The 12,143-nt window shown below is 34.7% G+C and overlaps 1 protein-coding gene across 4 annotated transcripts in view; it reads left to right on the forward strand.

Moving 5' to 3' along the window:
• LOC144977076 (RNA cytosine-C(5)-methyltransferase NSUN2-like) overlaps nt 1–12,143 on the forward strand; it is a 32,021-nt gene that overhangs the window by 2,051 nt on the left and 17,827 nt on the right. For 2 of the 4 annotated variants that reach the window (XM_078921825.1, XM_078921827.1), the window contains exons 2-10: nt 1,717–1,791; nt 2,761–2,855; nt 4,294–4,398; nt 4,646–4,751; nt 6,351–6,422; nt 8,170–8,245; nt 8,576–8,727; nt 9,996–10,054; nt 10,670–10,744. In XM_078921825.1, coding sequence (XP_078777951.1) covers nt 1,717–1,791; nt 2,761–2,855; nt 4,294–4,398; nt 4,646–4,751; nt 6,351–6,422; nt 8,170–8,245; nt 8,576–8,727; nt 9,996–10,054; nt 10,670–10,744 — 815 coding nt within the window. The remainder of the gene's footprint in view (nt 1–1,716; nt 1,792–2,760; nt 2,856–4,293; nt 4,399–4,645; nt 4,752–6,350; nt 6,423–8,169; nt 8,246–8,575; nt 8,728–9,995; nt 10,055–10,669; nt 10,745–12,143) is intronic. The other 2 variants (XM_078921826.1, XM_078921828.1) reach the window with 1 other exon arrangement.

A 12,143-nucleotide genomic window follows, 5' to 3' on the forward strand; every position in this document is an offset into this window, starting at 1 on the left:
TATTACTGCATCCACCCCCTCTTATTATAACTTCACGTCTCTCTCTTACTCTTCAATGCTCGCTGCCGTCTAATGTGTGTGTGTGTGTGGGGGGGGGGGGGTAGGAGTTGCGTGTGTGTATCAACGCCGCGAACAACTCGATCAACGCCTTGGGCGATTCCATTATCTCCGTTATTGGGGATAAATTTCAAATTTTAATCACGCTAAATTATCAAAGTAACAATGAAGTACGGTGAGCCAATACAGAAGGCATCACCCCTCTTCTCTAATTAGGTTACAATTTGAAATGAGTGTGACTACTCCGTGTGTGTGTGTGTGTATTCAATCCAGACTGTCTTTTGTTTTCTTTAACTTGAACTTGTCACCATCACTCCATTAATTATAAGCCAGCCTATCGCATTGTTGTTATTGTTATTGTTATCATTTGTTAATTTGTTACCATCTCAGTCACTTACAAATTTACAACCCCAGTTTTCATCATAGTCGCTTATTAGATTATTTTATTTATCTCAATTGTTACTGTTTCACCCATTTTCCAATTTCCTTACATTTCACCTGGAAAATATGTCGCCGAGAATAACCAGCTGGGTTTGGGACCATTACGAAAAAGCTGAAGGAAATAAGAAAGTGTTATGTTTGATCTGTAAATCTTTATTGACATATTCTGGAGGGACCTCGACGCTTGCGAAACACATACGGAATAAACACCCAATGTGTGTATTGAAATGATTGATAAATGTAATTGAAAAATATAAAGTGCAAAAAGAAAAAACAATACAATAACAAAGACAAAACAAAAACAACAAAAAAAGAAAAAGAAAAGAATAGAAATGACCCCCCAAAACTTCTCAAACTCAGTCTTGCCACAGATTAGTCATGTCCCATGACCTACCATCTTCCCCCCCCCCCCCCCCCCCTCCTTCCCAACCCATCCTTTTGACACACACACACACACACTCACACAATTCTTGTCACTGTGTCACTCTTGTGTAATAGCGCTATCTGACAGCACACATCACTCTCCCTCTTAACAAAGCTGTCTCCGCTCTCACTTTCACTGAGAACCTACTGTAGACCACGGTTTTCATCGTGTAGCGGTCCCAAGTCTTTAACGGTTCAAGAATGAACGATCCCACGGTCCCAAAGGTCAAAACGATTCGAACTTCCAACAGTCCCTCAGGAATGTTCAATGTCGGTTCTCATTTCCCAGGGACTGTAGGACCGTGGTCCTTAAAGAAAAAAATCCTCTGACCTCGAGCTAACCCTAATATCTAGTAATAGAAAAAAACCCTAGGACTGCTTTGAATACTTCACAAAACAAAATGGCGACGGAAAATCAAAACAATGGTCATATTAGGAAAGTTTACAAGGTTTGTTCTAGAGTTTTTTAAATGCTACTATATCTTGACAAATTGAATAAATAAACGCATGACAAAAGATCCACGGCGAAAATACAAATTGAAAGAAATGCTAGTGCTAGAAGCTTTCGGAAGGTCTCCCAAAGTTTGGGTTTTGCAATAGAATTGGGTGAATTTGTTACTGTTGTATTCATTCAATTTCGGTCAATGAAGTCAATGTCTAGATATTTTCTTTTGTAAATGACTATATCAATTTTAATTCTTTAACATGATCATTTCTAAAATTTACTACTTAAATTGGCAATGATTTGATCTCTACAGAATATTCTCTGATTTTAAAAAAAAAATACATTTTCAGAATTTTAACAGAAACCAGCGAAAGGATTATGAGTTGCCACCTAGAGAAAATGAACTTTTTGTAAAATATTATAAGGTAGGTAGGTATTTGTTATCATATGTACTATGTGGAACAATTCTTTTATTGTTTTTGAAGGTTGTACTTTGTGCTAAATAAGGGTTGAATATGAAATCTGTTTCTAATATTAATATAATTAGCATAAGGAAGATAACTTTGGATTGCTATTGAATTATATATGGCAATTAGGTGTTCAGCCCACATATTCTTTAAATGAAAATATATATTAAGTTGTGTATTTTACAGTTTGTTTTGCCTGGATTCTAGTCACACAATATTAAAAGAAAAGATGTATTGACATTTATATTCCACATTTCCTCGGATTGGCCAGGTTCATTGTGCTTCTCAATGCCTTATTTATTCTCCCAGCAGTCCATATGGACCCCAAATTCCCAGTTGATAAAGTGCCTGTTAGGTATCCTTTTTGTACTTGCAATCTTCCAATATCAGTCACTGACTACAGCTAGATACTTATTCACACCTAAATCTCATGGGGTAGTGTTTGTAAAATGCCTTACCCAGGGATGCAACACTGGGGTCTGAGTTTTGTAATTATTGTCACCCATCCAGTCATTGTCCATTTGCAACATTTCTTATCTGTATGGTTGGCGCTGAAGGAACCAATGGTCTGGTTGTATTTCAGCTGCATCCTCATTGGGCGCGGGCCAATGTTAATCTTAATGTTTATTACAAGATGAGACTAGCGGTAAGCTACTAGGACCACAATATTTTCTCCCTAGTTTGACAAAATGTATCCCCCTCACTCTCTCTCTCTCTCTCTCTCTCTCTCTCTCTCTCTCTCTCTCTCTCTCTCTCTCTCTCTCTCTCTCTCTCTCTCTCTCTCTCTCTCTCTCTCTCTTTATTTCTTTTGCTCTCTTACACACCCAATAGGTTTTGAAAATTAGTAAAGTTAGAACTACACCATTTTTAAGTTGTAGATCAAGAAACTTTAAGCTTGCCTTTTAAACACTCATTACCTTTTTCCAGGGTTTGAATATTGTACCTGAAGATGAGTGGGATGAATTCTTTTCTATTCTTCAAAAAACTTTGCCAGTTACCTTCAGAATAACTGGCTATAAAAGGTATCTAGCTTTTATTATAATTATTATTAATATTTTGTTGTTTTAAAAAATTTTGCTGTGTAATTTTTTTTTCAGTGTGTGTGTGTGTTTGTGTGTAACAAATTCCTTTGAACATTTCGAGATTTATATTCAATCTAGATAAAATCTCTTTTTGTCTCAATCTATATAATGGTAGATACAACACACAAGCAGACGCCAATAAATAGGCATTAATGCAGGGGTTGTTTTTGGGCATGTTTGTGTCACTTTTTCATCTAAAACGTTTTAAAATGAAAATGTTAACAATATTAGATAGACATAATGTGGATGCCGTGCTCAAATCATTTCAATCAACCATATTTTTTTTTTTTTTTTTTGTTGGATTTTTTGGGGGTTTTGTTTTGATTTTGTTTTAGTGTTTTGTTTTGTTTTTGTTGGGTTTTTTTTTTGGTTTTTAAAAAAATGTTTTAATCTTTTGTTTATGTGTGAGTATTTTGCAAGGATGAGAATACATTAGGTCTTGTTTTTGAGTTATGAATTGTATTCTATGAATTTTTGGGAATGTATTTATTCATATGTTTCTTTTTGAACTTGAATATCTCGGAATCTCTTGTCTTAGTTCTAAGCTTAGCATGTTATCAATTAGGGAGAATTTATTCCAAACCATTTTTTCCCAGTATTTTTCTAGTAGTATTTATTTCATGAGAGCAGTTACAATGGTTAGAGGATCAGGGGTTCATTGAAACCTATGTCGCATAGAACCTATATTCTCTTGGCAATCAGATGTGTTGTCGGGTTAGAATAAAATATAACTCTGCTTGTCAAGGGTTAATAAGAAAAGTGATTATAAGCAGGTTGTAAATGGAAAACATGCGAGTTATGCCGATTTATTCTTAATCTACAGATTTTTTTTTTGCACAATTTGAAGCTTTTCTTCTAGATTTATAATTTACTTAAAAGGATATTCAGTAAAAATCTAAATAATTTCCCTCAACAAAAGAGCAAATTGGATTTTACAAATGATTAATAGATAGTATGCAGATGACGTCACTCAGGCCTTTGTTATTGTTTTTGCCATCCGCGTTTGTGAGTTGTTCTCACTAAACTGTATTAACCAGACTATAAAAGTTCATGGTTACACAGAGTTTGTGTGTTGGTCCGTTATACTTCCGGATGGCAATGTTGTGAACTCCTTGGCCAAGCGCATTCTATCTATACAAAGCATTTTGAAGTGTTTACATATATTGTAGAAATCTTACATTCTAGTTTGATACAGTCTTTTTTTTTTTTAAACAGTTGATAAAAAAATTCATGTTTCTCGTTGTGTTATAGATTTGCCAATTATAGTGAAGAACTGAATAAAGAAATTAACATTAATTCATGCAAAATGCTGTCTTTCCTTTCCGTGATCATTGCTTTCCAAGATTTGGAAATCATAATATGATCTTTTGATTTTCAGAGAAGCTCAAGAATTACTCAAGAATATCAAAGGAACATTCTTCAGTGAATTGCTGAACCATCAAGTAGATGGTGTGGATATCTCCCCTCCAAAGTGTTTGCCATGGTGAGTGATTCCCTGATGTCAAACTAAAATATAAAATAAAACTGGACCTGTTGAAACAGTGAGTAGATATAAAGGCCAAACTACTCCGTAGTTGTACAAAACAACAATCAAAAAGTCTCGTGTCCACAAGTTTACATATTTGGAACCTTTAAGACCTTAGTATACTTATGAGATATTATCCTTTTATTATTCTAACCAACACCTTCTTTAGAGGAACATTGTAACGCTTATCACACTTCTTGACTAGGTATCCAAATGAACTTGGATGGCAGTTGGACTTGTCAAGGAAAATTGTTCGAAGCAGTGAATGTTTGTCAAGACTTCATGACTTCCTTGTGGCAGAGACAGAATGTGTAAGTTGTTTTGTAGGTTTGGTTAGTTTTCTTTTTTGTTCATTGTGGAACAAAGTTGAAAAATACCATGGATTATCATCAGGGGTCAAAGTTGGCTTAATTGGGTTTTTTTTTTTAGTTGATTTTGATTTTCTATGGGGAAAAAAATGCTGGAAAATTTGTCGACATAATTCTGACAAAGTTCTTTAGGAGGGGGTGGGGAGATTAACATATACAATGTCATTTTGCCATCTCCATAGTATCATTATTACTTAATATACCTTCGTCATCATCCATCTCCATAGTGTCATTATTACTTAATATACCTTCGTCATCATTACTACCATCACGATCAATATTACAGAAGCTCCTAACCTTCCACTTTTCACAGAATCATTCTGCTTAAAATCCGCAATTTCAGCTTTTCCTTGGTTTTCCTGCAATTGAAATCCTCCATTTTGGAACTTCTCAGATACAGCTTTTTTATGCCGCTGACCTGAATTCCATGAGCCATGCCCAATGAAAACTGGATTCTGCTGTCTTGAGGCTGTTGACCAAAAAAAAAAGTGGTCATTTCTTGATAGCCTTTCGATACATTAGTATTATGCTCGTAATTTCTGTTGAGATTTCTTATTCATTGCAGACTATATTGTTTTTGTTAAAAATTTTGCATTGATGCATCAAATAATTGTCCTCTATTTTGGCCTTTGCCACTATCATCACTGTTATCAAATCTTATTCACAAAAGTTCAAATCCTCATCTGCTAAGACCTCTTACTCTTAACATCTCAACACTTTTAATGATAATTCGTATTCATTTGGTGGTTGCTCTTATGACTTTTTCGGCCTCAAACTGAAACTGCTTACCAGGGCAAATCAGTGAGAGGGAAAACTTCTAATCTTTAAAAAAGATTATTAAAACATTCTTGTTTGAGCAATTCAAAGACATTTTCTACTACCTATTTTGAATGTCTGCTGTAAAGTTAAGTGTTTAAAAAAAAAACTTTTAAATTTTGATTGCCTTGAGCTATCTCTATATTCTGTAAATGTAAAGCGCTTTGCTTTTCAATGGGAAGCGTTACGGAAGTGTATCTGATACTATTATTATTATTATTATTATTATTATTATTATTATTATTATTATTATTATTACTACTATTATTATTATTGTTATTTTTGTTATTATCAATATTATTATTATTATTATTATTATTATTATTATTATTATTATTATTATTATATTATTATTATTATTATTAAATAAGTTGGGGCTATTAAAAGTGTTTATCAAAACTAGATATAAAACTTTCAAAAAACAAACAAAAACTATAGTAAATGACAACAATATTATGATATACATAGTCCCAATAGATGAGAGAGGAGGCCACCTTGTGTCTTTAAGATGGAAGATATAGACACTGCATTATTAACAATATTGTTTTTTGTTTGTTTTGTGTTTTTCGAAAAATTGGTTAAAGATCTTGTGATTAAAGTTGTTTGTTATTTTGGTCAATTAGTTTGTTCATTATTTAAGCTATTATGTTCAGTATGACTACTTGAAAAGGTTTATATTATTACTACTGGTTTTCAAAGCTAAATGGAAACTTTTGGTATTTTCAGGGTGCCATTAGTAGACAAGAAGCAGTTAGTATGATTCCACCGCTCTGTTTGGATGTCCAGCCACATCACAAAGTAAGTGACAACAATTAGAATACAAGTTGATACTAACAATAGTGGATAAAATGGTGAGAATCAATCAGTTCAAATGTCATCTAACTGTGACAACTTCATGATTTCTGAGAAGCCTTTGTTTCTATCAAAGTGATAAATTAGGGAGCAGGTACTGGTATAAGATTTGAATAAGTATGTGTAGAACAATGCCAGACAAAGCAAGAAAGAAAAAAATCAAGAAATAAACCTATCCCAATAAATCAGTCTTCCTCAACTGGGGATCAAACCTCAGACCTCCTTAATACCTGTCATATGTGCTACCATTACAACACGGAGGTTTCCCGATAGTTGGGACAATTTTAATGCCTAGCGCCTGTGTTCTTCACAAGGGTAAGCGTTTTACGCTGTGAACCCTCGCTTGCATCACACAAAGCAAACATTAAACATGAAACATGGGTGCAAGAGTGCCGGCTACAGCCGGCCTGCTGGCCGATTGGATTACCGAAAAAAACGTCGCCGGCTTTTTGCAATTTGGATTTGATTGTTTTTTTTTCTTTTTTTTTTTCGGTTTTTGTTTTTGTTTAGGTCCCAACAATCGGGTCGGGTACTTCCATATGATTATGCAAAACTTTTGAATCACGATGCTACTGTGATCCGGAAGTGATAGTTATATTATTAAATTTGACGAGGTAAGTCCGTGAATCTTGCAGGCTTTTTCAGATTATATGTCTGGTCATAAGTAGACTTGCAGGCTTTTTGGGGTCCAGTTGCTTGCACCCATGCATGAAAGGACGAGGACTAAGACATTAGAGCAGCTCCATTTTTTTTTTGAAAACCTCAAAGTGACAATTTAGGGAGTAGGCACTGGTGTAGGATAAAAATCTGAATAAGTAATGTAGTGGTAGTATGTCTGACAAGTAATTAGTAGGTTTGAAGTTTGATCCCCAATCGAGGAAGACTTTTTTGGGGGGATGATTTTTTTCTTTTCTTTTTCTTTCTTGCTTTGTCTGGCACTGTTCCATACACACTTTTTCAGATCTTTAGCCTTTGTTTCGAATGGCATAATTGTGGTTTATTGTTTTATTTCTGAGGGATACATTGAAAAAGTGGTCTTTCAGTAGAGCTATACGTCTCAAAGAGTCATTGTATACTTATTCCTGTAGTATTACAAGAAAATGAATTAAAAACTTGAGCATTTATATAGAACAATATCCACTAAAGATGCTCAAAGCGCTTTTCAAGGGGTTTCTAGCCAACAACAACACTTGACATTTAGGATGAGACATGACTTCTGTCAGGCGATATTACAACTTATTTTCTGACAGAAACAATGCTGTTGACAGCCAGGTACTCATTTTATACCTGCGTCAGGTGAGATAATGTGAGTAAAGAGCCTTTTCCAAGGACTCAATTATGTGCTGCTCAGATTGGTAATTGAACCCAGGATCGTCTGATCTGATGGTGAGTGTCATACCATAAGACCACATAGCTGCAGAGGATAGTAACAATTTTTGTTTTGCTTCAAATGTGATGCTTGTCTATTGTAAATTACTTCCTGCAGAGCTTATGGACACAGCTATCCAGACGTGGTTGGCTGGACAAAGGGGATAGAGATTAAAACCCCACAGAAATAGACTCTACCTATTTCAAAATCAGTGAGTGCTACTGAGTGGAGTGCTTTACAATTTGATCCCTGGTGACCAGTCGTTGGAAATTATTTTGATTTTGAAAGTATGCACCATCCCCTTTTTTATATTTTTCAATGCAGGTTTTGGATATGTGTGCTGCCCCTGGTTCAAAGACAGCTCAGTTGATTGAATATTTACATAGTGGATGTAAAAATGGTAGGTTGTTACTTTCACGGTTTTCGTTCATCTTATATTTTGGAATAAACTGAATATAGTCTGTGACAAGGATTTTTTTTGTTTTTTTTGTTTATAAATCTTTGACAAATTCCATTTTTTAGAATATGAACATGATGAAATTTAATGTATAGTCTCGAAGACTTTTTAAAAATGGTTTGTTCTTGTTCTAAATGCTGTACTTTTGCTACTTTTGTGTGTGCTTTTAAAAACATGCATTTGCAGAATGTGGTAGGTAGTACATATAGGGAAATTGTATCATTCTTTTTAATATGTTATAGATAAACATCAGATTTTTTTTTTCCAAATTAGGTGAGCTACCCACAGGTTATGTCATAGCCAATGACTCAGATAACCGCCGATGTTACATGATGGTCCATCAGGTCAAACGACTACAGAGTCCATGTTGTGTCATTGTCAACCATGATGCTACAATCTTCCCAAAGATTAAGACTAGTGATGGGGTTAGAACTTTTTTTATTTTTGTTGAAATTGCCTCACCGATGTTCATTGCTTATAGTGCGACTATGTAGTCTAGGGTTTGAGCCCCACTCTGAGCGCTGCAGAGTTGAGTCCTTGGAAAAGGCTCTTTAGTCACATTCTCTCACCATATCCAGGTGTAAAATGAGTACCTGGCTGTTAACAGTGTTGTCTATGTCTGTTAAAAATTGTTACATAGGCGAACAGACGTCATGTCTCGTCCTACATGTTAAGTGCTGCTGTTGGCTAAAGACCCCTTGTAAAGCACTTTGAGCATGTTTAGTGGATTTTTCGCGATATAAATGCTCAAGATTCATATTTTCCCATTCCTTCTTAAGTTGGCAATGGTCAGAAATGGCTGTTTGAGAATGATGGGTTTTTTGGATAAGCTATTTGCAATATTTTATCTCATAAGCAAAAGTTTTATCCTGGGTTGTCCTCCCATAGTGGGCAGGGAGGTCACTTGTTGTGTCTTCTATCCCCCTTTTTCTGCTTTCCAACCTGTTTCCTGTCTTTGTCATGGAATGAAATTACTTGGTTTTGTCCTGAGCCTGACCATAGTTTTTGACTGGGAGGGAAACAGTCAAAGGTTTTGTTATAATTTTGGGAGATGATATTTTTTCTCCTTGTAAACGATCTTTCTGTTATGAACTGTTACATATTTTATTTTGAACATAAGATTTGTAAACATTTGAGTATATTCCTCTAAGTGGGATGTTGTGCGTGTGTCTGGATGAGACTTTTAGGTGATCTCAAACTATGTACACTGATAGTGTGCTTCTGGATTCTACATCTGTTCCCTATTTGGACCAGTCCCCTTTGTCTTATTTTTTTCTCCTGTCCTTTTAATAGTAAATCTATAATTTTTTGACTATCCAATTTTCTTCCTTTTACTGACACTGAAATGACCTAATTGTTTCACAAGCGTCGTAAAAACTTTAAAAACAAAACAAAACAAAATATTATTCCTATTAAAAATAATTTTTTTTTAGAAATTATACTGACTTCCAAAATTGTTCCTTTTTTTTTTTTTTTTGTATGTTATTTTTTTTGGTGTTTGTAGAAACAGCATGTTAGAGTAAAATACATTTAACATGAAGGGAATTAAGTTAAATTCAAGTGCTGGATGTATGAAAAGTTAACTAGCTGCTTTTCCAATTTGCTTTATTCTCAGTATTCATTAAGAATAGAATTAGGAGACTAATGATGTAAGTTGTTTCTGATGAGTTCCTTTTTTTATTTTTTGATCCAGCAGGGCAGTAGTCAAGAATTTCAACTATTTGATCGTGTCCTGTGTGATGTTCCGTGCAGGTTAGTGTAGATGTAAGGCTGTGATAAAAACAGTATTTGAATATTTGACATAAAAAACAAATAAATTATTTTTGAAACACAAAACAAAACAAAAACAATCCAAAACCTGAAAGATTTGCATTAAAAAAAGTGGAACTCATAATATGTTGACAATGTTTGGACAAATGTACCAATCAGATTATGATACCATTCATTCAATTATGTTCCCACTCTCATGTAATTTAATGTTTTGACATGTTCTTTTCTTGCTTTCTCAGGATGACACAAGATATTGACTTTTTAATTGTTTTATATCCATTCTAATGACATGATTTGTGTAATAATTCTGTAAGAATGATTTCATTATTTGTAGTACCCAATGAATGTTTAAATTTGTCCAATTCATTAAAAAATAACATAAGTTATACCATTGGTGTTACAAATTTTGAAGTATATGCCATCTTTATCAATGGTATCAGTCATGTCTAGTGAGTTAAAATTTTATAAGTTTATCATTATCATCAAGAATGACACCGGAAGCATCTTTATCATATTCTTCTTTAGTATACAATGCATGAAATTCACATGTTTCTGTAAAGAGCCCTATAAATTTAGTTTTTTTTTTTTTTCCCATAGTGGTGATGGCACAATGCGGAAAAACTTTGATGTATGGACAAAGTGGCATCCTTTACAAGGTGCCAACATGCATGGGTGAGAGAAAGGAAAATTTATTCTCTCTCTCTCTCTCTCTCTCTCTCTCTCTCTCTCTCTCTCTCTCTCTCTCTCTCTCTCTCTCTCTCTCTCTCTCTCTCGCTCTCTTCTCGCTCTCTCTCTCGCTCTCTCTCTCTCTTCTCTCCCCTCTCTCTCTCTCTCTCTCTCTCTCTCTCTCTCTCTCCTCTCTCTCTCTCTCTCTCTCTCCTTCTCTCTCTCTCTCTCTCTCCTCTCTCTCTCTCTCTCTCTCTCTCTATATATATATATATATATATATATATATATATATATATATATATATTAGATCGTATTGGATACAAATATGGTACGAATAGTGCTTGACATGTATGGGTGAGAGAAAGGAAAATTTATTCTCTCTCTCTCTCTCTCTCTCTCTCTCTCTCTCTCTCTATATATATATATATATATATATATATATATATATATATATATATATATATATATATATATATATATATATATATATATATATATATATATATATATATTGAATCGTATTGGATACAAATATGATACGAATAGTGCTTGCGAATTATTATTTTGATATTTACCACAATGTTGGAGTCAGTCTACATCAATGTTTCAGGCCTTTTCAGCCATCGTCAGGACTGTGTGTTACATGAGTTTGGTTTGTTGTGTGTTGTTGCTTTTGAAGTGGTCAACAAGCAACAACACACAACAAACCAAACTCATGTAACACACAGTCCTGACGATGGCTGAAAAGGCCTGAAACATCGATGTAGACTGACTCCAACATTGTGGTAAATATTAAAATAATATATTTATATCTCCCTCCCTCCCTCTCTCTTCTTTTTTTTTTCTTTTTTTTTTTTGATGATGATACACTGCAGTGATGCCAAAACTCTGGCTACACTGAAAAAAAATCCAGTCTGGAGCAAAAAATTCCGGGTTGCGGGCAACTTCCGTCAAATTCCAAGGGTACCCCTCCCCTTCAACCACCACATCATCATCACAGCCACTACTACTACAACCACCACCACCACATCATCATCACTTCCACTACTACTACTATAACCACCACCACCACCACATCATTATCACTACAGCTACTACTACTACAACCACCACATCATCACTACCACTGCAACCACCATCATCACTACAACTGCTACTAGTACAACCACCGCTACCACATCATCATCACTACCACTAATACTACAACCATCACATCATCATCACTACCAATACTAATATAACCACCACCACCACCACATCATCATCATCACTACCACTATTACTACAACCATCACCACCACATCATCATCACTACAACTGCTACTACTACAACCACTGCCATCACATCATCATTACTACCACTACTACTACAACCACCACCACCACATCATCATCATTACCA

Source organism: Berghia stephanieae, chromosome 7, assembly GCF_034508935.2.
Source record: "Berghia stephanieae isolate SIO BIC M18660-M18661 chromosome 7, UCSD_Bste_1.3, whole genome shotgun sequence".
NCBI lineage: Eukaryota > Metazoa > Mollusca > Gastropoda > Nudibranchia > Aeolidiidae > Berghia > Berghia stephanieae.